Genomic DNA, 24,050 nt, shown 5'->3' with positions numbered 1-24,050 from the left:
TTAGCAGGATATAAAAACAATAATCGATATCTCTTTTGATACCACAGCAAAAACGGCTTAAACACACTTCATTCAACACTGCATTAAAAACTGCATTAAAAACCCTCATCATTGTATAAATTATACTACATGGACTCAGGAACACTTTGGAAAACCGTTGTCAATAAACACAGTTTGTCTCTGCATCTACAAATGAAAGTTCAGACTCTACCATGAAAAGAGAAAGACATATATCAACAACATCCAGAAACACTGCAGACTTCTCTGGACCTGAACTCATCTGAGATGAACAGTGCAGTAAAAATTCACCAATACTGTTTCTCTGAACTGTCTCTTTAAACAAGTCACACACGTCTAGGAGACTCTATGTGATCTCCTTTTGATAAATAATGTAATATCAAAGTAATTTTCACTTTCATTCATTGAACCTCTGCTGGATCTGTTTGGACCCCCTGGGGAGGCCCACCTCCCACTTTGAAAACTTCTGTCTCAGACTGTTTCTTGGCACTGAGTGTTTACCAGGCAGTTTAACAGGTTAAACAGATGAGATATAACATGTTAATTAGTTTTACATGAGTTCAGCAGACACAGACTTGTTTCCCTGTTTACAGTTGTTGTGCTAAGCTAACTGAGTCTAGTTTTATATTTAACGTACAGATAAGAGAGTGATATAAATTTCCTCATCTGACTCTCTATCATGAAATGAATAAGTATAAATCCCATCATGTCTATTCTGAGTCCTGCATGTGAGTTGTTATAAATCTGGTTTCATATGTGAGAACTTCCAGCTGGTTTAGAAAGTTCTGAGTTAACAAGAGAAGTTGATGATCAGCTTTGTGAGTCTCCACAACAACAGTGTTAGTCGTAGTAAAGCCAGATAACTCAAAGATGTCCTGATTATCTGAACTTACTTCTTGAGACAGGCCTCTAATGGATCTGTGTTACAGATATTGATCATGATTGATCGTCTTCTGGAGGCAGTTGTATCGTTCAGGATCAGTGGATTGGTGACTCTCTCACAGCAGGGTAGTAAGGAGGCTCTGACAGATGTGTTTTCTGACTCTTTGACTGTAACCCATCCAGGACCGACACAAACCAGTCTCATGTGTAAATGTGCTGCCAGCTTCAGATAGTTTGTCAAATCTGAGACGTCTTTTAAATCAGTCTAATAAACAGTCACATGTTTCAGTTTTTTCTCAGTATCACCTGCATGTTAACTTGATATCAAACAAGAACTCTGACATTATTATGTTTCTGTTTTTCCTTTCAGATTGTATCATAAAAGACCGATGGGAGGAAAACATCCGAGGTGAGTCCTGATTGTTGTTGTGTCACTTCCTGCCTCTCATAGATTCATTAATAGAACTGAGTGTTACAATCACTAATCCCTCATTGTGAGTGTGTGAATTGGCTCCACAGGTCTGATGTCAGTCAGAAAAACTTCAATCTTAATTCAATCTGAAGATAATTAAATGTGTCTGAATCACTGTGCTGAACTGACTGGGATCATTCTTCTGTGTGTTGGACTGATTACACATCACTTACAAACCAGAGACTTTTACAATAAAGAAACATGTTTTTACTTTCTGTAAATTTAAATGATACAGACAAGAAGGTTTTTAAAATGTAACAACGGTGACTAGAAATTGTGTTTTATGTGCATTTTCAACAAGTGTGTGACACGTCTGGATGAGTAATATGGTTTATGAATAACATCTCAATATTTATAGACTTTTCTGTGACATACAGTATTTATCTCGATATATACAGATCTACAGCTCTAATTGTTAAACAGTGCAAATGTGAAGTTGGTATAGAATATGATGCAGTTTTTAATAAATAATCATCCATTATGAAGATATAAAGGTAAATAATAGAAGAACTAGAGCATCATAGTAAGTTCAGAAAACTAAACCACTTAACTGTAATTCAGCCTTTAAAACCAGAAAAAGACAAAACTTCTGTTACATCATCATATAATGATCCAAAATCTAAAACAATATCGAATCTCAAATCACAGCGTCAATATAATCTTGATATATTGCTCAGCCTTAGTTCCACCTAAAACATGAGTTACCTGCACTAAAATCAATGCAGTATATTGATCAGTGTGTATTTTATCTTTAATGATTCTTTGACGTGTAGAAAACCACATTACAAACTACATCCACTCAGTTACCAGTTAATGAGGTTCACCTGTCAACAGCTCTGTAATAAATCCTACTGTCATCAAGTTATAATGTTCACTTTGGTTAAAACTATTTAAGAGAAAAGTTTATGGTCATTTTGGAGGCTGTAGTTTGAGCTGCTGCTGAATTTCATTAATCATAATTTTATTTATCTTCAGCTTTTCAAAACTGAGTTACAAAGTGCTGTAGATGAAACAGAGCAAAGTAATAAAAGAATATTTAAACAAAGTTTCAGTTAGAAAAGCAAGTATTTCAAATAAAAGTACATAAAGTGAGTAAAACAGGCAGAAAAATAAATGAGTAACAACCAAAATAAAATAAATATAAAAGCATCTGAATCAGGAGTAGAATGAGTTAAAAGCAACTTTATACAAATGTGTTTTTATATGTTGTGTGTTTGTGTTTGTTTCACTCAGTTTTACCCTCATTGATTTATAACAATCTCTTTATTTGTTGTAAAAATAAAGTACACTCTAATGAAATCTGTCAAGATTTTAACACAAGTAGTTACACACCCTTAAAGACCCTGTTTCATATTTGATGTGTTTCATGTTTTTTTATTACAACAAGCAAAAAAAATCATGATTTATGTTAAAGACAATGTTTGTTCCTCCATATTTAGAAGATTTGTGCAAACCTCAGTCACATTACAACATGTGATTGACATGTACTTTTCTGTTTCTCTCTGTTCCTGTTTTTCTCTTAAACATGCTGTAATCCACATACAAGAGATGTGATGAAGGAAAAACATCACAATATAACATGTAAAATGTCCCTGTTTGTTCTCTGTGTTCACAGGTGCATCTCCACAGCCATGCATCACGTTACTCAAACAAACAGATGACGAAGCAAAGCTTCAGTGTGACGTTCGACGTGTTTTTCCAAAACCTAAAGTCGAGTGGCAGGACAGTTCAGGAAACATCCTTCCTGCTAAAGAACCACAGGTCATAAAGAGAGGAGGCAGCTACGACATCATCCTCAAAACTACTGTGACTGAGACTGGCGACTATCGCTGTGTCATCACACAGGAGGAAATCTGCCATCAGATTTCTGCAGTGGCCTCTGTGTACATCCATGGTGAGATTCTTCCTATTAGTATTTTTATTATAAAATTAAATTTATAAAAATGTGACACTGGTTCATCATCAACAGTCAAATTCACAGGATTAAATAAACCACATTAATGTTATTGTTCAATCTGATCATGAAACCAAAATTATCACCAACCACCAAACAAATGCAGATAAAATATTAAAGTAACTGACAGATTTGTTTCACTCATCAGTTAAAAACACAACATTAATCTATTGAGTTTCTGGTAAAATCTGAATATTCACTAAATATTTAGCCGGTGGACAAAAAGTAAATTTTGGATCCTGGTCTGAACGCAGCTTTCAGGAACATGAACATCATGAATCATTTCATCAGTTTTGTGCAGCGTGACACAAGTTATTCCATATTGTAACATAAAAAGCAGATGTTGATATCCAGCTGTGGTCAGCACTTCTTCACTGCCGTACATGGACTGAAGGTCAGTCCTGATCACAGTCTCCTCTGTTGTATTTGACCTTGTTATATGTTGGTATATATGTGGTTAATAAGTGAAGATTTCTGCATCACCAAATGAAAATGAGTTCCAGCACAAACTGATTCTTCCACACAGTTGATCTTGTTGTTAGAAATATGAGCACATACTAACTACCAGGTGTAACTGTGGAGTCGCTGATTGAACCAACTGACAAAACTAGTTTGATACAGAAAACACAACATATGAGCTGCTGAGTGAGTAGAAGAGGTCCACAAAGTAAAAATACTCTGTTAAAAGTAAAAGTCCTGCATTTAAAAGTCCACTTGAGTAAAAGTACAGAAGTATCAGAGTTACTCATGTTTTGTTGTAATATCAAAGTAATTAGTTACTATATGTCTGATAAATGTAGGAGAGTAAAAAGTAAAAACAAAAATACCAGAAGAAGTATAAAGTAGGGTTAAATGTAAATACTCATGTAAAGTACATCAGATTTGTAGTTTTCCAGCTCAGTGAATCAAAGTTATCTGAGCTGCATGTTAAGATGAAAGGATGGACAGACAGATGGACTGTATTGATGACAGATTGAGAAATTGGTGTCCTGGGCTCAGTGTGTAGAGAACCTCGGCTGTAGACAGATTGTCACACACATTTGCAGATGTCAGACACAGCAGCAGTTTAACAACAGTCACATGTAAACAGGCTGAAGTGGAGGTGGCAGGACAGTGATTCAAACAGTCTTCATACTGATGAGCAGCACGTCTCAGAAACAGGACCATGCTACAACATCACCCTCCTCACTACTGTGAGCAAAACCAAAACCAACCTCTGAGCTGTGAAGACAAGCAGGAGGAAACTGGACATAAGATCCAAGCTGACATCACTGTTCCTGCTGAGATTCATCCCAGTGGGGTTTGAATCTGCAGGAACATCAACACCTTTAGTTGTTCTTTGTGTGGACTGTGAGCTCCAATCTGCTGTTTATCATCTGCACTTACATTCTCACTCTGACACCAACTTTATCTTCTCTGTTTCAGACTCAGACGCTTGGCTGCTTGTTGCTGTTTTTCTTCTTCTTCTTGTTCTTTTTCTAGTTCTGATACTGTCCATATGCTGTAAGAAAGGTAAGTTTAAATAATTTATTTTATCAACATATTCATGATGAACAGACAACACAACACATTCTTTATATTTCTCATGTTTAGAGTCTTGACAGATGTTTTATTTTCTCATTAATCATTCTGTTCATATTTACAACCAGACTATGATGAAATCATTTGGGATTTTCTGAAATATAACTTTGTGAATTAGAAGTGTCGGGGTCCAACCACAGTATGTGTGAACCACAATCACCTTCTCAAACCGAACTTGTATTTGTATTTTTTTATTTGTATTATTTTATAGTCAATTTTTTATATATATATTTATTGTATTTATTTATTGGATTTTTTTCTATTTGTATTTATATGACAGTATCGTCTCTTCAAGAGCTAAAATGCGAAGACAACATCAACACAAAACACAAAATTGTTGAATCATTTTAATATTTTGTTCAGTTGTCAGTTGAAGGACAGACGATGTTGATTAGTTTGAAGGCTTTTCTCCACAGTCAAGTCATATTTTTCTCGTAAGAGAAATACCGGCTGCGTTTAGTTGTTCAACACGCCGTTTGACTGTTTGACTTGTCCTCAACTGCTCCTGTCACCATCATGTCACGGAGCGATACTGTGAAAACCACGCTGTAGAGCCTTTCAATAAAAAACTTGAACATTACATTTAAAGCTACTGAGGGGTGGACAGGGAGAACTTGTTCGGATGTGTGTTCTTTGCAACAACAATAAACCAATGTCCAATACACCAATATTTGACCCATTTATTCTCACACATGCTCACCCCCATACAGGTAAACCATTATACGTTGATTGCTCTTCTCACAGGCAAGTATCCATTTAACAGTTTCAGTTCCGACACATTGTCCAAAACTTCCATGCTGCCACACACGGTCAAAAAACTGTTTGCTTGCCCTGTCCACACACCTGCTGCTCACCACCTTCAACTTACCTATATTACCTGTGTTTGACCTAGTGCTCCACCTCATGTACAAACAACAAAACTGTATTTCTATTTACATATAATTATCTCTACAAGACATAAAACAAACAAAAAATATTACTGTGGCTCCAACACACCGGCCCCTAATTGTTAATGGCAGGAGGGCATAAACAGTTCAATACATATTTACATAATGGAGCCAATAAATAATTTGAAAATGAATCAATAAACCAAAAACTCTTTCATAGGTCAGAGGTCACCAACAATATCTGTTTAGTTACAACAGCGTCTTGAAGATGACAAAGTTTAGTCACTGGCCTGTCCAGTATGCTGGTCTTGGTTTGCACTTGTGCAGAACACACCAGTCCTTCTGGGTAAGTCTGTAGAACTCTTCCATGCAACCAGGAACTGTGTGAGGCTGTAGGATCTGCAATGAACACAATGTCTCCAGGAACAAGACTTCGCCTTTTCTTACTCCATCGTTGACGCTCTTGTAGCAGAGGTAAGTATTCCCTTAGCCAACGCTTCCAAAAAAGGTCGGAGATGTACTGTACTTGCCTCCATCTCCTTTGGATGTACAGATCATCCTTCTCAAACAGACCAGGTGGTAAGACAGGTTTTCTTTTTCGGCTTATCTCCTGTAGAGCCTTCCTTATCATCAGGATTCATGCAACTGACCTCTTTAACCTTTTCCGGTCAGAAAAGTAGGTTATCAGCCGATGCGTAGCCCTTGGTGTGTCCTCAAAAATCACTGCCTTAGCCATGAGCTCCTTTTTGACCTCCAGGTCATTGGCAGCAATGTCGGAATCCAAGCAGCTTTCTGGCCACTCCTCTTCTTTTTTCCACAGAAATTCAGGGCTTTCAATCTCTCTCCTGTTGGTCAACAGATGATCCACTGTAAATCCTCTTGAGGCTTCGTCTGCAGGGTTCTGAGTGGTATGAACATACCTCCACTGTCGTTCATCGGTTTCTCTTCTGATGGTAGATATTCTGTTCGCCACAAAGGTTTAAAATCTCCTGTCCTCATTCCTGATGTTCTTCAGAACTGATGTACTATCAGTTCAGAAACATGATTTTTCAAGTGGAAGCTGTAATTCCACTCTGAGCATCGTTTCCACTCGAACAACAAGGACAGCAGCAGTGAGTTCTAACTGAGGAATCGTCACTTGTTTTAATGGTGCCACTCTGGCCTTGTCTAACATGAAAGAGACATGAATATTGTTGCTGTTTTTCTGCATCCTGAGATACGTCACAGTACCATATCCACTTTCACTGGCATCTGAAAGGTGATGTAACTGGCCATGAGTGGGTTTTCCAAAATCTGGCGGTTTGAGGCATCTGTCATCTTTGAACGCCATCACCTTTTCCAGGTCTTGTAACCATTTGATCCACTGCTGTTGTAGAGCTGTGGGAATCTGATCATCCCATCCATGGCCTTTCCTACACAGATCCTGGAGTCTGAGTTTAGCTGGAAGTGTCAGTGGTGCAAGAAATCCCAAAGGATCATAAACTGAGCTGACCACAGATAGAATCCTGTGTCGAGTATGGGGCTGTTCCTTGAGTGCCATTTTGAACTTGAAAACGTCTCAACACACCAATGAAGGCCAAGGCCTCTCTCAACAGGCAGTTGGTCTCTGTCCAAATCCAACTCATGCAGAATCTTGGATCTCTGCTCCTCTAGAATGGATATTTATACTCCACGACTGTTGCTAATCCATTTTGTCAAACGGAAGCCTCCATTATGGCAAACGGCTGACACATCTTGGACCATTTCAACAGCCTCCTCCTCAGACGGCAAGCTCTTAAGACAGTCGTCCATGTCCCTTTGTTTTTGTTTTGATATACTGAATAAGTTAAAAAGTCTACACATGTTATCTGAAGCATATCTGGTTTTGATGAAGCCTGTCTGGTCTGGGTGGATTAGTATTCGGGTGACTGTCTCTATTCAAGTTCAAGTGTTTTGGTTGTAATTTTTAGGTCAGTGTTGATTAATGAGAGAGGACGGTAGCTGGAGGGATGGGTTGGATCTTTATTGGGTTTTAGTAAGAGTGTCATAACAGCAGTATTCATGTACGGGGGTGTGGTGGAGGTAGCTTTGATATCTGTGGTTACTCTGTAAAATAACGGTGATAAAATGTTCCAGAAATGTTTGTAGAATTCAGCCAGAAATCCATCGGGTCCAAGTGATTTATTGTTTGGCGTTTGGCATCTAAAATCTCGCTTTTGACCAGTTCCTTTTGCTGAATATGTTTGATTTTGGCTGTGATGGGTCTGGGTCTGTTGTCTGATCGTTTTTGTAGGCGGTGAACTCTGTGGAATGTGATGTTATGGACGGTGTTGGGTGGAAGTTTCACATGTGAGGTCATGAAGTTTTTTATCAGTGTTTCTGGGTTGTCAGGTGACTTTTTTGAGAAGATGAGGTTATCATGCATGGAGCGAGTCTGTAAGTCCAGAATTGTTCCTTTCATCAATTTGTTCTCTTTTGCGACAGTGTGCATCTGATCAGTGAGTGTTTTTACGGAGGTCTGTAGGTCCTGGTTTGTTTTTTGAAGAGATACAGTGATGCTGTGAGCAAATTCCAGGCTTCATTAACTTCTTCGTGTAACGGAACGAGCTGATCGAGTTTTTGGTTAATGCTGGCCACAAGACTAACCTCGATTTCAGTGGTTTGAAGATCATCAGTCTCTGTAGAAGAGTCCTTTTTTCTTTTGAGGGGATTCGGAGAAGGTCCATGTTGTTTTGACGGTGGTAGTAGAGGTCGATAAAAGTTTCCAAGTTCGTTATGTCCTCCACTGTTGGGTTCATTTGTTCCGGGTTGTTAGTGGTGAATGAGCTCTGGATGCGCTCTGATCCGGAGTGTAGTTTTATGTCTTAAAATGAACTTTGTTTTATTTCGCTGTTGTTGTGTGTTGCCATGTTGGATCTCACCTCTGTGGTCCGAATGTCGCGATACACTCGGTCACACTGCCACTGCCATTCGCTCATATATCATAAGTCCTAATTATAACAACTTGATTGATTTGACTGAAGCAGGCGGCTCATGATTGCTCCACTTTTTGCATTTAACAAAGCAAGTTAATAACCACCGTCATGATACCCGTTATCTCTGACTGGGGTTTTAGGTTTTGTCGAGCAGCTCATGCAAAGAAAGCCTGGCGGTGTTGAGCTTCCTTCGTAGTCCAGCCTTCAGGTAATTAGGAATAAAATTTAAAGTTGAGTTCAGGTTTCTAAGAAATCATTTAATCCAATTTATCTTGAGAGTCTTGTTAAAGGTGGGAAGATCAAGAAAGCTCAGGCCACCATTTTATTAGGAATTCATTAGTGCTGATTTTCTAATATCATGTAATTTGTTTTCCCACACAAAAGAGGCATGTTATCAAAGGACTTGATTTGCTGTTTTCAAAGCTCCTGCAGGTTCATCTGTGGAAAAACACTAATAGCTGGGATCTGTATCTGGTTTCCTGTCTAGTTTTTGCAGTGTTGACAAGCTTCTAACTCAAGGAGTTACACACCACTGAAGACTCTGTTTCATATTTTATTTTATTACAAGCAAAGAAAATCATGATTTATTATTAAGACAATGTTTGTTCCTCCATATTTATAAGATTTGTCCAAACGTCAGTCACATTACAACATGTGATTGAGACATGAACTTTTCTGTTTCTCTCTGTTCCTGTTTTTCTCTTAAACATGCTGTAATCCACATACAAGAGATGTGATGAAGGAAAAACATCACAATATAACATGTAAAATGTCCCTGTTTGTTCTCTGTGTTCACAGTTGCATCTCCACCAGACATCATGACAGGTAATCAATGAAAGAACAAGGACAAACAAAACTGTCACAAACACACTGAACCAAAAAATAAATAAAAATGAACAAAAAGGTTCCAAAACAACAAGAACAAAATTACATCTATGCAAGAATTATCACTTTTATTCCTGTTTTTTTAATCCTGATTTACAAGCAGATGAAGGATGAACAAAAAATCCAAGTATTATGTGTCTAATCATGTAAATGTTCTTTATAAGTTACAGTTTCTATTATGTTCACAGGTGAAGCTTCAGAGCTGTTTGTCACAACATTTAAAACAGATGACAGGATCCTGCTGCAGTGTGTTGTTCAAGGAGCTTCTCCAAAACCTGAAGTAGAGTTGAAGGACAGTTCTGGAAACATCCTTTGTGCTGAAGAACCACAGATCACAGAGAAAGGAGGCAAATACTACATCATCCTCAACAGAACTGTGACGGAGAATGGCAGATATCACTGTGTCGTCACTCAGGAGGGAATCAACCATCAGGTTTCTAAAGAGATCTCTGTGAAAATCCCTGGTGAGATTCTTCATATTTGTGATTTAATCTTTAAATAATTTAAAAACATTTAATGTGTTCAGACTGAACACAAAGTGAATCAGCTCAAAGAAAACTGATGAAGACACGTCATGTCGAAAATGTTTCAAAATGAGTGAAAAATTTAATTTATCAAAATGTGACACTGGTTCATCATCAACAGTCAAATTCACAGGATTAAATAAACCACATTAATGTTTCTGTTCAATCTGATCAAGAGACCAAAATTATCATCAACCACCAAACAAATACTGATAAAATATTAAAGTAAGTGACAGATTTGTTTCACTCATCAGTTAAAAACACAACATTAATCTATTGAGTTTCTGCTAAAATCTGAATATTCACTAAATATTTAGTCGACGGACAAAAATAAAAAATTTTAACAAATGATATGATCAGTTTTCTGTTCTGGCAGCATGAGACTGATCATATGTGTCTAATATGAGTTTATCACTGAGACTCAGTTAAAACCTGAAAACACAATGACTGCACACACTTTTAAAACCTGAACATTTTAATAATTTAGTTTTATAGAAAAGATTGTTTTACTTATCCCTCATGTTATTTTCTGTTTCTTTCTGTTCCTCATGTTTCTCTTAAACACACTTTAATCCTCATTTACAGGCAGAGAAGAAAATGAACAAAAACATTAAAATATTAAATTTATAATCCTGTAATTGTTCTTTATAACTGATGTGTCACTTTTTGTCTGTTTACGCAGTGATCACAGATCCAGAGCCACCCAGAGGTGAGATTATTCCTCATCTTATTTTTATTGATTATTTTCTTGATTGATCAATTCATTGTTCAGTCTATAAGGAGGGAAGAAACCAGAAAATATTTACATTTAAGAAGCTGAAATCAGACATGTTGACCTTTATTCTCAAAAAAAAAAGGCTCAAACCAATTAATTAGTCATCATTGTAGTTAAAGATTAATTTAATACTTGACAACTAATCAATTAATCATTACAGCTTTAATGAAAACAGCAGGAGTGGATGAGTGAAAATGTGCCGCTGGATGTTTTTCTGTAAAAACAAAGAAAAGGAAAGCAAAGACACGACACAGAGGTGTCCAGGTGTGTCCATGCTGCTGATGAACCTCCCAACAGGTCTGCAGCCCTGGAGACAGAAAGCACAGCAACAGCAGAGTCGACCAATCAGAGGAGCCCAAACAACACTCAGACATGGAGAGAAGATTTTAGTCAGTCAGGATTTTATCATTTTATTGAACTGAACTAGAAACTGAAGTGAAAGTAAAAACTAGGAGCAGACTTTAACTCTAAATATATACAGAGATAGTTCCTGGAAATAATCTGATACCATGGAGGCACATAAAGGATTTGAACTGGAGTTTTTACTGGACACTTTAAACTTGGAATTAATACCACTGTATTACAGATATACAAATATTGACATGAATGTTTATTTAGTTGTTTGTTTGTTTCACATGGACAAATACAAAAAGAAAAGACATGTAGGAAATATAAAAGTGTGTGAGGATGGACAGAAACCTGAAAAGGATTATATGAAGATCAAAAAAAGACTCAAAAGTTAAAATGCAAACTGTTACAAACTGGCTCAAGGAATGCAACAAGAAGCGGGAGGCCACACAAGGGGTTAATGTAAAAACAAGAATAATTTATTCACCTAAAGCTAATACAGATCATAACACAAACCAAAAAAGACCACAAGGTCGATGCCAGCTGGAGGAAGGGAGAGAGCCAGAGTGAGCAAAGGGCCCAGCTTTTAAGCTCAAAGGCCCAGGTGAGATCAATCAGCTGATGACCCTCCCATGTCATCCAATGGACAGCTCCAAGCTCAGGGAACCAATGAGGAGCCTGTCCATTATCACCTGGAGACAAGAGGGGAGGGGGAGGGGAGAAAGGGCAGACAGAAGGCAAAAACAAGAAACAAGCTCTTTTCCTGACTGGCAATACAAAATCATTTTAATAAAAGTGTTGAGATTTTTATGTATAAAATGTGTTCAATTATAGTTAAAAAAAAATCTAATCTACATAGTTAAAAATAAAAAGCTTCTTTCCACTGCTTGAGATGGACGTTGTGAGTTTAGAATAATTTGTTCTGTTAAAAAATAATCTTAAAATATTATTTGAAATATGTTTTCTAAGATCAAAAGTAATAAAGTCACACTGTGTTGCTGTTATGATGTTTATATAAGTTGATCATATGTTTTGTGACACAAGAGGTTCAGGAGCAAGTTACAGTTTCTATTATGTTCACAGGTGAAGCTTCAAAGCTGTCTGTCAGGATATTTAAAACAAAAGATGGGGCTCTGCTGCGGTGTGTTGTTCAAGGAGCTTCTCCAAAACCTAAAGTCGAGTGGCAGGACAGTTCTGGAAAAATCCTTCCTGTTAAAGAACCACAGGTCACAGAGGGAGGAGGCAAATACTTCATCACTCTCAACACGACTGTGACCAAGACAGGAAACTATCAATGTGTCGTCACACAGAAGGAAATCAACCATCAGACTAAAGCTGAGATCTTCGTGTTCATCCCTGGTGAGATTCTTTCTAATCATCAAAATTTTAATTATTTATTTTCTGAGTCAGTTTGTGTTCAGATTGAACACAAAGTAAACTGTGATGAAAACATCTGTACAAGTTGATCATATGTCTTTAATATGTTTATCATCGACAGTTAAAACCTGATGACACAATGACTGTACGCCTTTAAAAACCTGATGTTTCAGATTGTGTCACATTTTTAAATTATATTAGTTTAATAGAAATTATTGTCTAGTTCTCATCCTACATGTTATTTTCTGTTTCTTTCTGTTCCTCTTTTTTTCATTAACAAAAAAAAAGGTTCATGCTGCCACTAACAATATTTTGGAAACTCTTATCAAAGAACTTTATTGATTAATTTAATAATTGACAACTAATCAATTAATCATCACAGCTTTATTGAAAACATGAAGACGAGGACGATTTAGAGACTGAAGTCATTAGAATCAGAGACATTTCTGTTCCACAAGTGAAAAGAAAAAATGTTGTGAAAGTGAAGAATTATTGTTCCACATGTTCCACCAAAATCCAGCGAGGCTCTCTGAAGGTTTGATTATCTGTAGTTGTATAGATTAGATAGAGAACTTTATTGATCCCAATGAGAAAGAGCAGCAGCAAAGTTCCACATGAATCACATAAGAAACAACATAAAGACACTGTCACAGGCCGACTGTGAGACTGAGACACAAACAGGAGACACACAAACAAACACATGTTCTCAATGTGGAAAGTCAGTAGAAAACTCTTTACTTTTATCAACTTCATCATTTACTTTAAATGCAGTTTTGAAATGAACAGATTAAAAACTTCTGTGTCTCAGTTCTCATTCAGTCGAAGCTTCAAGTTTCCAACATTAATTATCTTTTTATAATTGTAGTAATTCTGACTGTTAAACAAACAGAAACTGATGAGAGAATTTATTTGAATTTTATGATGAAGGAAGAATTCAAATTCAGAAATAATGACCAAAACTGTTGTTTCACAACAAAATAAATGATCAAACTCTTAAACAGTTTCCAAAATAAGATAAAGATTCCACTTGATGGTTAAAAAAGAATAATTATATAATGTTGAAGAAGAATCTCTAAATATTCATTAGATATGTAAATGTGTAAAAAAGAAGTACAAGTAAAAGTCCACTTGAGTAAAAGTACAGAAGTATCAGAGTTACTCATGTTTTGTTGTAATATCAAAGTAATTAGTTACTTTATATGTCTGATAAATGTAGGAGAGTAAAAAGTAAAAACAAAAATACCAGAAGAAGTATAAAGTAGGGTTAAATGTAAATACTCATGTAAAGTCCATCAGATTTGTAGTTTTCCAGCTCAGTGAATCAAAGTTATCTGAGCTGCATGTTAAGATGAAAGGATGGACAGACAGATGGACTGTATTGATGACAGATTGAGAAATTCCTGAAACTGTGATAAAGTAAAGACGTGTTTCTAAGACGTAATCCAGAGTCCATGGTGTCCTGGGCTCAGTGTGTAGAGAACCTCGGCTGTAGACAGATTGTCACACACATTTGCAGATGTCAGACACAGCAGCAGTTTAACAACAGTCACATGTAAACAGGCTGAAGTGGAGGTGGCAGGACAGTGATTCAAACAGTCTTCATACTGATGAGCAGCACGTCTCAGAAACAGGACCATGCTACAACATCACCCTCCTCACTACTGTGAGCAAAACCAAAACCACCCTCTGAGCTGTGAAGACAAGCAGGAGGAAACTGGACATAAGATCCAAGCTGACATCACTGTTCCTGCTGAGATTCATCCCAGTGGGGTTTGAATCTGCAGGAACATCAACACCTTTAGTTGTTCTTTGTGTGGACTGTGAGCTTCAATCTGCTGTTTATCATCTGCACTTACATTCTCACTCTGACACTAACTTTATCTTCTCTGTTTCTGGGTTCTCCACTGGATTCTTTGTCGGTGCTGCAGGTGCTTGGGGAGGCTTCAAGAGGAGGTTCTGTTGGTTGTGGCGTAGCTTCTGCAACCGTTGTAAGAAAGGTAAGTTAAAATAATTTAACAAAAAACACATTCTTTTTATTTCTCATGTTTAGAGTCTTGACAGATGTTTTATTTTCTCATTAGGATCAAGTCATTTTGGGATTTTCTTGAATAAAACTGTTTTCTTTCCTGCAGATTCACAGACGGAGAGAAATGGAAATCAAGATGAACTAGTCGAGCTGAACAGGAACCATGATACAAGTGCAGTGTAGAAGTTAAATCTTTTAAAAGTCAATCTGAGTTTTAAACTCTGCTGGATTTTTTCTGCTCTTCACTTATTTCAGTCAGTTTAAGTGTTAAACCTGGTTTTAAGGTTAAAGTTAAACTTAGTTTCAGGTTGAGGTTTGGATTATGGTTGTGTTGAGGCAGACAGTTGTGATGCTGAAAATGAAGGTTGTTTCAGTGATTAATATGCATGAAGCTCATCCTGCTTTCATATGGAAACTGTCCCGTCACCACGACAACAATCTGTCCCTCAACTTAACCGAGTGTCTTCATATACTGTCCTCAGAATGAGATCACCTGTCAACATCATGGACAGTAAGACAACAGCACAGCTGCCCCCTGAAATACTGAGCTAACTAACAATAAATATATAAAAATATAGAGTCATTACCATTATCTCACAGCACTCAGTGTTTAATAAATCAAAACATGTGCAAATAGTGTCCAAGGAAAAATTCAGGACACAATAAATCAAAGAAAAAAAGACATGAGGACGTCATGATTGAATATAATGAGTGATTTAGCAGAATGGTCCAACATCCATGTAAATATTCAGTGTGGTGATGAGGTCGGTTCTGTTCAGGTACTTTGATTTTATCAGACAGATTGGAGTTAACAAGGTGACAACAGAAGAGAACAAGTGGCCTTTAATGCTGACAGAACTGATTATTAATCAATCATTCTGTTCAATGACTATTCAATCAATAGTTTGTCTTGAATTCTGATTCAACTCTTGTTCAACTTTAAGAGAAAAGTTATTGACTAAACATATTTTTGCTTTTATTATGCCTCTGCCCGCCAAAGGTGCCGGGCTGGAGGTTGTCCGGCCGTACGCGAGTCCATAAATCCGTCCGGCCGTCACAGATTTTTGTTTGCGCGATAACTTTTGAACGGGTGGACAGATTTGCACCAAATCTTGTGTGCTAAGACTTTATAACAGGTACATGAACTGATTAAATTTTGGAGACCAACACTTTCGAGATGGCCGCAAGATGGCCGCCTGACAGACCTGCCTCTAAAAACACACTTATGCCAATAACTTGGTCAATTTTAAAGCTTTTTTATATTTGACTTTGATATATTTTTGAATAACTATGTTGGATACTATTAGATAATAAAGGTAATAACTCTTTCCTTGCAATCTTTTCTCATCAAGTGTATACTGTATCAGTAGAGCCATAATTCTCAAACTCCTGGGACACTTGCAAATAGGATTTATAATGAATCAATGGTTTCAATCAGGTGTAGGGAACACAAAAAGTCACAGTTGTATGAAACTGTTGCAGGTGGAGGCATCAGAATCTGCAGTACAGTGGGACTAAATGACATTCAGCTCAAACAGGCAAAAAAGTGCATTTAAAAAAAGAAAGAACAGCGAATCTTTCCAGAAATGGAAGAAATGACCTGTTTTTTTTTTTGTTTGTTTGTTTGTTTTTTTAAAGATAATCCACAGACCTTGTTGTGAGCAGTTTTATTTTGAACTACTTTCATTTTTACTAGAAAAAAAAAAACAGGAGCTGTTACTGTACAGGAAGTTGCATCTTTAGTTTGTGCCTTAAATTGTCTTTGTGTGTTTTAAAAGTTAATTTGTCATCAATCCAGAGGACAAAGTTTTCATAATGAGGGACTTTTTCAATCAAAGTACATCTGAAGTGCAGATTTGAAGCCTGTTGTTGATTTGTTTACCTCCAGAGAAAAACATAAACTCAGTTTTATCTGTATTTCAGACACGTTGAATGTTTTGAAGTTCACATTGTGACGTATTAAATGATCATTGTAGATGATCAGTGGATGATTGAATAAATACAAAAACATCAGACTTCACTGAACCAAAGACACTGTTACACTGGAGAATAATGTCATTATTCTGCAGCTGAAGTCAAATATAATGTGACTTGATTTTTAATTGTGTGTTTATATTTTCAGATTATTTGGGAAACGCCTGTCTTGTTTATTTCTTAAGGTAAACTGAGTTAAAACTAAACCAGTGAATCCTCCCTTCATGAAGGTTTAATGTTCAGTGAACCTAATAATCTGGACACTGAGTGTTTCCTCTTGTTTCCTGTGAGATTAAAGCTTCATGTGTGTTTATGTTGTTAACTGATTATATTCTTGTATCTTGTCATTTCAGGCAGCACTGAATCATTTTTATACTTTTATGAGCTTGAATAAAACATTTAAAACTTTTCATTGTCTCTGTGTTTTTATGTTTCTGTGTTCAAACTTTGATAAAATAAATAAAAATGATTTTACTTTATTGGCTGGATTTTAAGACGATCCCTGTTTTGTAACAGTTGTTTTTTAAATAAAGATTTCTAGAGGATCAGAAACACTTTGAATGAAACAACATAGAAGATAAATCATCTTTACAACAAAACTTCTAACAAACAGTTTATCACACTAAAAGCTGCATGAATGATAATTATAGCTGAACATTAATCACATAAATCATTTTGATCCTGATGATGCAGAAAGATTTTACATCTATTTAATATTTAGTATTTAGCTCCATTATTAGACAGTGATGGTGGAGAGATGTTACAAATATCTCCAGCTGGACTTGAAGCAGAGAGTTGTGGTTCATGTTTGACCTTTAACCTCTGAGCCTCAGAGCAGCTTCAGCTTTTATTCTCTTATTTGATCTCTGAATAACATGAGGAGACTTTTTAGACTTAATTAAATAAACAAATAAAAAAGTACATTTATCTACTGTTGTCTGTTATTACAGAAAAATCTCCACACTTTAAACAGGCTGCAGGATTTCATCCAGATAAACTTTATCAGATATTAATTTTTCTTCTTCACATTTTTTTTTGTCCGTCACGTCTTCAGTCTCTACTTGTTCTTTTTATTTACAGTTATTTATAATTATTAAAAATACAAGAGAAAGTGTGTTTCATTGCTCTGACATCATTTTGAAGAATAAAGTTGATTGATTATCTATTTCATATCTTTGTCACTGCAAAAAATGTTGATGTATTTATTCTATATCAGAGATTCTCACCTTGTTTTGCCTGGGAGCCACTTCATAAACAAATATTAATCATAAGGTTATTTATTAGATAAAATTAATAAACAGGTAATTAGTAACTTGGGATACATTTTTAAAGTAACCCTCCCAAAACCTGAAGATATGACTGTAGAAAGAAAATAGTTCCTACATGAAACTGGAGATCAAGACACTCCTTAAAGTTTTTTTTTTTTTTTTTTTCAAATCGAGTGCCATTTACTTCCATTATATTCAAGAGAAGACAGACATTTTCAAAACTCAGCAACTCACCAAAAGTGTCTGGATGAACAGATGAGAAAAAATTGGATTTGGGGATAAATGTCCCTTTAAACATTTTAACACCAGTAAATTTATCATTTTGTCTCATTTCTGTACACAGTTGATGATGCAGAGAATATTTTGCTGATCCGTACGAGTGGTGTCTTTAAAAAGAATGCTAAATGTATGATGACCACAGCCACACATGCTAACAGCCATGCTAAGACTCGTGCTAACAGTTAAATATGCTAACTGCTATGCTAGCAGCCATTCACACTCACCTGCACAGGTTCATTTCACCTGCAGTCAAAACAACCAAACAATTCACTCCACAGTTTGTTGGTATAAATCTTGGTAACATGGAGTGAACACATTCTCACACTGTGGGGTTAAACAAACTCTTTCCTGTTATATTAACCACATGTTTCTGTGTCTTTGACTTACTGTGGTAGTTGGGGGCGGTTCACTTCCTGGTTGAGCAAAAGGTGTGTCTGAGGGGTGGAGCCTGTTAAATCTGACAGTCAGCTCATCAGACCAAACCATGTGCTGCACATTCAGAGGGGGGGTCAGACTTAAGTTAGCTGTTGCTTTGTATTAGTTGTTGTTGGCGTCCATCTTGTTTTCCCCTTGTGTGTTATTCGGTTTGACCCGGTCACTATATATGTTCACTGCTGCTTCCAGATCAGTTTGTGCTGACGGGTAAACAAAGCTTTGAACCACTTCATTCAACTGTATTGAAAATATGTTCCCTGAGTGTAATCAATACGTGATATGTAACACACATTTCATGCCTTGTCAGTTAAAAAATCATCTAAATAATTATCTTCATCATGAATAATTGTCTTCGTAGTAAAAGAGTTCAGGTTCTAGACCGACCTGCCTGCAGTCCAGACCTGTCTCCCATTGAAAATGTGTGGTGCATCATGTGGTGTAACAGTTTAAACAGATGAATATAGATGGCAGGAAATTTTGGTAAACAGAATTTTAGCTGCCAAATAACTTAAAAAAACAACAGACCACCGGCGGAAAAGACAACTCAGCAACATTAGCAGAAAAATCTTTATTTCTCCAACAAGCAGGCTCGGTGAAATCACATTTTGGCCCAATCATAGTTCAATTTACAACCTAAACAAGAGTGATGTAAAAACGTTTAAAGTGCAATCAACTGAGCAGTGCAAAATAAACCAAAATTGAACTTGAAAAATCCAATGTTGGTTTAAGCCACGTCTCTTGAATACATATAATATCTGGTTTCTGGTGAAGACCATCAATAAATCCTTTAACTTCCTGTCCATTTCCTGTCAAACTCCCTGCATTCCACTGAAGGACAATCATTAGGTCTTATCCCCAGTGACCGCAGGTTTCCCATCTCCTTCAAGTCTTTTGTTGATCTGTTCCCAAGATATATCTTTCAAAGCCAAATATTTTTCAGCTCCCCTCACAATAATTTTTATTTCCTCTGTTTTGTTTCACCTGATCTGTACAGTTAATAACATAATCAATGAACAAAACCAGCTTCTCCACAGTCAGTTCTGCATTAACTTGCATTCTCTGAGCTCCTCCTGATTGTGAATCCTGACTGTTGTTGCCTGTTTCTTCCAGTCCCTTTTGTACTTGCAGTCTCTTCACTGCTTCAGAATAACTCATGTTGTTAACTGTTTTCACTTGTTGGATTTCTGCTGCTCTTTTCCTGACTTCACAGCCACCGTACGTCACCCTGTGCTGGCCACCACAGTTACAACATTTAGCCTGTACATTTTCTCCTCAGTCCTCAAATCTGTGATCACCTCCACACTTTGCACACCTTCGTTTTCGCGATCTGTTCGGAAACTCATACAACCTCTCTTTATTTTATCCAGAAGCACCAAACCCTGAAACTCTATCAGCACTGACAAACTGTCAACTCTCTCACCATTTATTGTTTTCATTCATCTCTTCAGTCTCCTCACCTCACCGCCCTGAATACCCCGCTGGAGTTTTTCCAGATCCTCATCAAGAGGAATGCCTGTTATCACTCCACGACTAACTTTATTCTCACCCAGCACACGTCTTTCATTTACTGTCTGTTTACATACATGTTCAATAAGTAACGCTTTATTTTTCTGTTCTTGAGTCCTACATTTTATCAGTGAGCTCCCATCTCGAAGGATCTTGGCTCTTTCTGTCACCCACCTTCTTCCTCGACTTCCTGGACAAAGTTATAGGACTTAGACTCATCTGTTCGTCTCCCTTCCTGAATTTAAGTATTATTTTAAATTCCTCCCTGTCCACCTTCCTGTTAATGATCCGGTTTCCTTCATCAGAGCTATTCTCCTCTAACTCTCTTTTATTTCCCTGGCTAGCACACCGGTTCACTCTTACTTCCTTATCCTGCCTCCTGTTTGCTTTAACTCGTCCTCTTCCTCTTACAACAGGAGTCCAACCATCATAATCCATATCATCATCATCATCTACTACCTGTGTTGTCATCCCCATCCAGTCACAAACCAGCTTATGCCAACCGCCAAGTCAAAATCAAAAATCATAGTCAAAAAAAAAAATCCAGTGTTCAAACGTGTTTCAAAATTTTCCGCCCGTCTCCTTCATGATGGTTTATTACTGCCCTCTACTGTTTATGTACCGCCACCTACTGTACCGGAGTATTTCTTCTTCTTCTTCTTCTTCTTCTTCTTCTTCTTCTTCTTTGAAAAACACAAGAACAACAAAGAAATCATGAAGAACTTACCCACTAGAATGAAATGAACAGAAAACATAAGGGACATGAAATATAGAATATACACAGATAATACAAAAAGACATAAAATAAGTGTAATAACACGTTTGATAACCATAAATTAATACCATAAAATGTAAAAAATAAATAAATAAATAAATAAGCAATAAATGACTAAGCAGTTGTTTTAAAGACCTTCATTCATCTACAGTTAGTCTATAAAGATCTTTGGCACATTTGGAATTAATTAATTTAAGGGACTTAATATGAAGTTGAATTTTATTATAGTAACACATGAAGATGGGTGGAGTTTTATAAATTTAGCCTCGTGAGTTTAAAAAATAAGTATAACATTGATCAACTTTTATATTTTTTATGTTCTAATAACAGAAAAAAAAACTGTAACACTACTAAAACACTAATATAATCTATAACAGGCTTTGTTGTGGTTTTCCTACTGAACCATTACATGAATTGTTTCCAGAACAACTGTGTATGACAGCATGAAATAAAAAGATGTTCTGTTCTTTCAGTATCACCATTACAGAAAACACATTTATTTTATCTCATGTAATAACTCAGCTGAATTTCCTGGATGTTTATTTTGTTGTTATTATCAATACAGGTAAAAATGTACATATTAAAAAATGTTAAGACTAATAAGTGGCCAACGATTTGGTTCGATATGATTCAGCTCTGTCACGATACGATATGATACAATACAAGACAATGCAATGTGTCAGTCTTTACATTTTGATTTTTATATTTGCAGAGTGCTGTTAGTTGCCAAAGAATCCTGATAGTTCTAAATATAGTAACAGTAGAGACAGAGAGAAGGAGACATTACGGTGATGTTTATATCTTATTATGAGTCTCGTGTAAATGAGATGAGATAAAACTGTTTAAATTATCTGTATTTCTGCAGTAAGATTATGTGCTGCTCTGTTTCAAGAGTTTCCTGCTCTCACAGTGACATGACGTCTCTGAGGTCAGACTCGTGTCTCTGTTCTCTGCTGTCAGATAATTTTTACATAAATGATCTGCAGCAGAGTTTCTCATCTTTCTTATAAAACACAAACTTATTCTACACTTGAGCGTTATGAAAGTTTGGTGGTGTGACGCGGTACAACGTCGCTTCTGTCGCTGTTTTCAGCAAATGAAGAGGAGACACAGGAGAGGAAGGAGGGAGCGCTTGTTTTGTGTGAGCGCGGCAGCGGGCGTCCAGCGAGAGCGGTGCAGGCAGAGACAGGAGGAGAGAGAAGACGAAGGAAAGTTACAGTGGCAGCTCCCTGATCCCAAAATTAAACGTATACGCCTCTTAATGAGATTTATCGATACGCTAGTGCTGCATCGATTTGTTTACAACCCTATTATTAATAGATCCTCCCAGACCTCATCGGTCACGTGATTTCTCGGAAACGAAGTGTGCAGGGAGCAGGGTGGAGTTGCCAGGTGTGTGTTTTTCGCGCAAAATTCTACCATTTTTAAAATGTTGTAGCTGTATGAAAATCTCATCTACTTGTTGGGTGGGCCTATTTTGCATGCAAATTCAATCAATAATATCTATAAACGGACGTACAATTTAAATGAAATAATTTTATTTATATCTGCATCTACCAAACTGACACAAGATAAGCACGTACTCACACAGACCTGGCAACCCTGGAGCAGCGTTACAGCCAACTGACAGTCAGACGTTAGTCCGACTGAAGTTCATGATAACATGACAGAAATAAGACTTAAATTAACGTTTTTGGAGAATCTGTTCCTGTGTTTGTGTCTGCTGACTGGACTCGGACAAGCAAACGGTAAGAAATGTTCACTTACAGTTACGTAGCGTTAATCTGTCAGTGATAAATAGAAAACGCCTCTCATTTTCATAATAGAAGTCATCGAATTATCTTAATTTTAAAAATAAACATATATGTATTAATACAGATTATTCTATAACAGCTGCTGATCCTCCACATACAGAGTCCTCCTGGTTCATTTGGTATTTATCATAATGTGAATTTGACCTAAACTGAAAGTGTGCGTTATCTGATGAACATGGGTGGAAACAGGAAGTCAGTGAAGTTTACACCCAAGAAAACACAAACTTTAAAAGTTTAGATAAAAAACAGAGAAGACATTACATCCAGTTTTTCAACGTTGATTTTTAGTTGAAAACTGCGGTTGATATTTGATATTTGAACGTCTCTAAAAAAAGCTAAAATGCGGTGACAACATCAACACAAAACACAAAACTGCTGAATTATTTTAATATTCTGGAGGACAGAAGATATTGATTAGTTTGAATGTATTTCTCCACAGTCAAATCATATTTCACTGCTGAGATAAATGTTGGCTGTTTGACTTTGATTTGTCCTCAAATGATCCTGACGCCACCCTGAGATAGAACTCATTACGTCACACTCTTAAACCACGCCCACCGGGAGAAAAGATTTGTCACAATATGAAACCAAGTGCTTAAATACTAACAGAGTGTAGCTCACTAAAAACATTAGATTTCAACATGTGAATGGATTATTTTATCACTCTGAGTCCAACAGAGAGGAAAAGTTTATCTGACAAACTCAATATTAACAGTAAATCTGAGTGTTTCTTCTCCTGACCTTTATTTTCTGTTAGAAATGATCCCACTGAATGGCCACAGGTGAAATACTATATAATCATATATTCTCCCTGGCTTTTCTGTGTCTGACTTCCTGCCTGTTCAATCTGCTCTGTGCTAACTGACGCAACAAGCTACATCAGACAATTTAGATTTTTTCTCTTTAAAAAAACTAATCACATTTTTTATCAGATTATCAAAATATTTTGTTATTAATTTACAAATCAATTATTTGATTAATCTTTGTGGTTCTTGTTTAGATGCAAAATGGTGCTAGGACTCCTAGTTCTCTTTATTGACTGACTACCTCCAGAATATTTAAAAAGTTTTCTTTAGATGATTTTTGAATTACTCAGTGATTTCCCTCCTCGTTCAGACAGAGAAGGAGGGAGGAAGAGAGAAAGAAAAAGGAAACGCTGCCCTGCACCTGATTTGTTTCATGTCTGTGACACATTCTACAGATACAGACACTGAAACTGTAGTGAGAGGAGTCCTGTTGTTGATATAATGCTGATATGTCTGTCAACAGATCATTTTTACTGTGTATTTCTGCATGAAGAACCATGCACATCACTC

At 36.6% G+C, this 24,050-nt stretch overlaps 3 protein-coding genes across 7 annotated transcripts in view; 2 read left to right on the top strand and 1 right to left on the bottom strand.

Annotated features, from left to right (window-relative positions):
* Window positions 1-17,065, top strand: part of LOC146332307 (butyrophilin-like protein 2) — a 107,631-nt gene extending 90,566 nt beyond the window's left edge. For 3 of the 4 annotated variants that reach the window (XM_084741266.1, XM_084741240.1, XM_084741257.1), the window contains 9 exons: window positions 1,271-1,309; window positions 2,988-3,266; window positions 4,752-4,838; window positions 9,547-9,573; window positions 9,822-10,097; window positions 10,840-10,866; window positions 12,364-12,639; window positions 14,586-14,654; window positions 14,790-17,065. In XM_084741266.1, coding sequence (XP_084597392.1) covers window positions 1,271-1,309; window positions 2,988-3,266; window positions 4,752-4,838; window positions 9,547-9,573; window positions 9,822-10,097; window positions 10,840-10,866; window positions 12,364-12,639; window positions 14,586-14,654; window positions 14,790-14,866 — 1,157 coding nt within the window. In that variant the 3' untranslated portion in view covers window positions 14,867-17,065. The remainder of the gene's footprint in view (window positions 1-1,270; window positions 1,310-2,987; window positions 3,267-4,751; window positions 4,839-9,546; window positions 9,574-9,821; window positions 10,098-10,839; window positions 10,867-12,363; window positions 12,640-14,585; window positions 14,655-14,789) is intronic. The other variant, XM_084741249.1, reaches the window with a different exon arrangement.
* Window positions 1-24,050, bottom strand: part of LOC146332306 (uncharacterized) — an 88,653-nt gene that overhangs the window by 37,984 nt on the left and 26,619 nt on the right. The gene's annotated exons all lie outside the window — the stretch shown is intronic.
* Window positions 21,816-24,050, top strand: part of LOC146332305 (butyrophilin-like protein 2) — a 46,720-nt gene continuing 44,485 nt past the window's right edge. For both annotated transcript variants that reach the window (XM_084741220.1, XM_084741228.1), the window contains exon 1: window positions 21,816-22,668. In XM_084741220.1, coding sequence (XP_084597346.1) covers window positions 22,584-22,668 — 85 coding nt within the window. In that variant the 5' untranslated portion in view covers window positions 21,816-22,583. The remainder of the gene's footprint in view (window positions 22,669-24,050) is intronic.

This window comes from Lutjanus erythropterus, chromosome 2 (assembly GCF_056507025.1).
Source record: "Lutjanus erythropterus isolate fLutEry1 chromosome 2, fLutEry1.hap2, whole genome shotgun sequence".
NCBI lineage: Eukaryota > Metazoa > Chordata > Actinopteri > Lutjaniformes > Lutjanidae > Lutjanus > Lutjanus erythropterus.
This window is presented reverse-complemented; position numbering and strand designations above follow the sequence as displayed.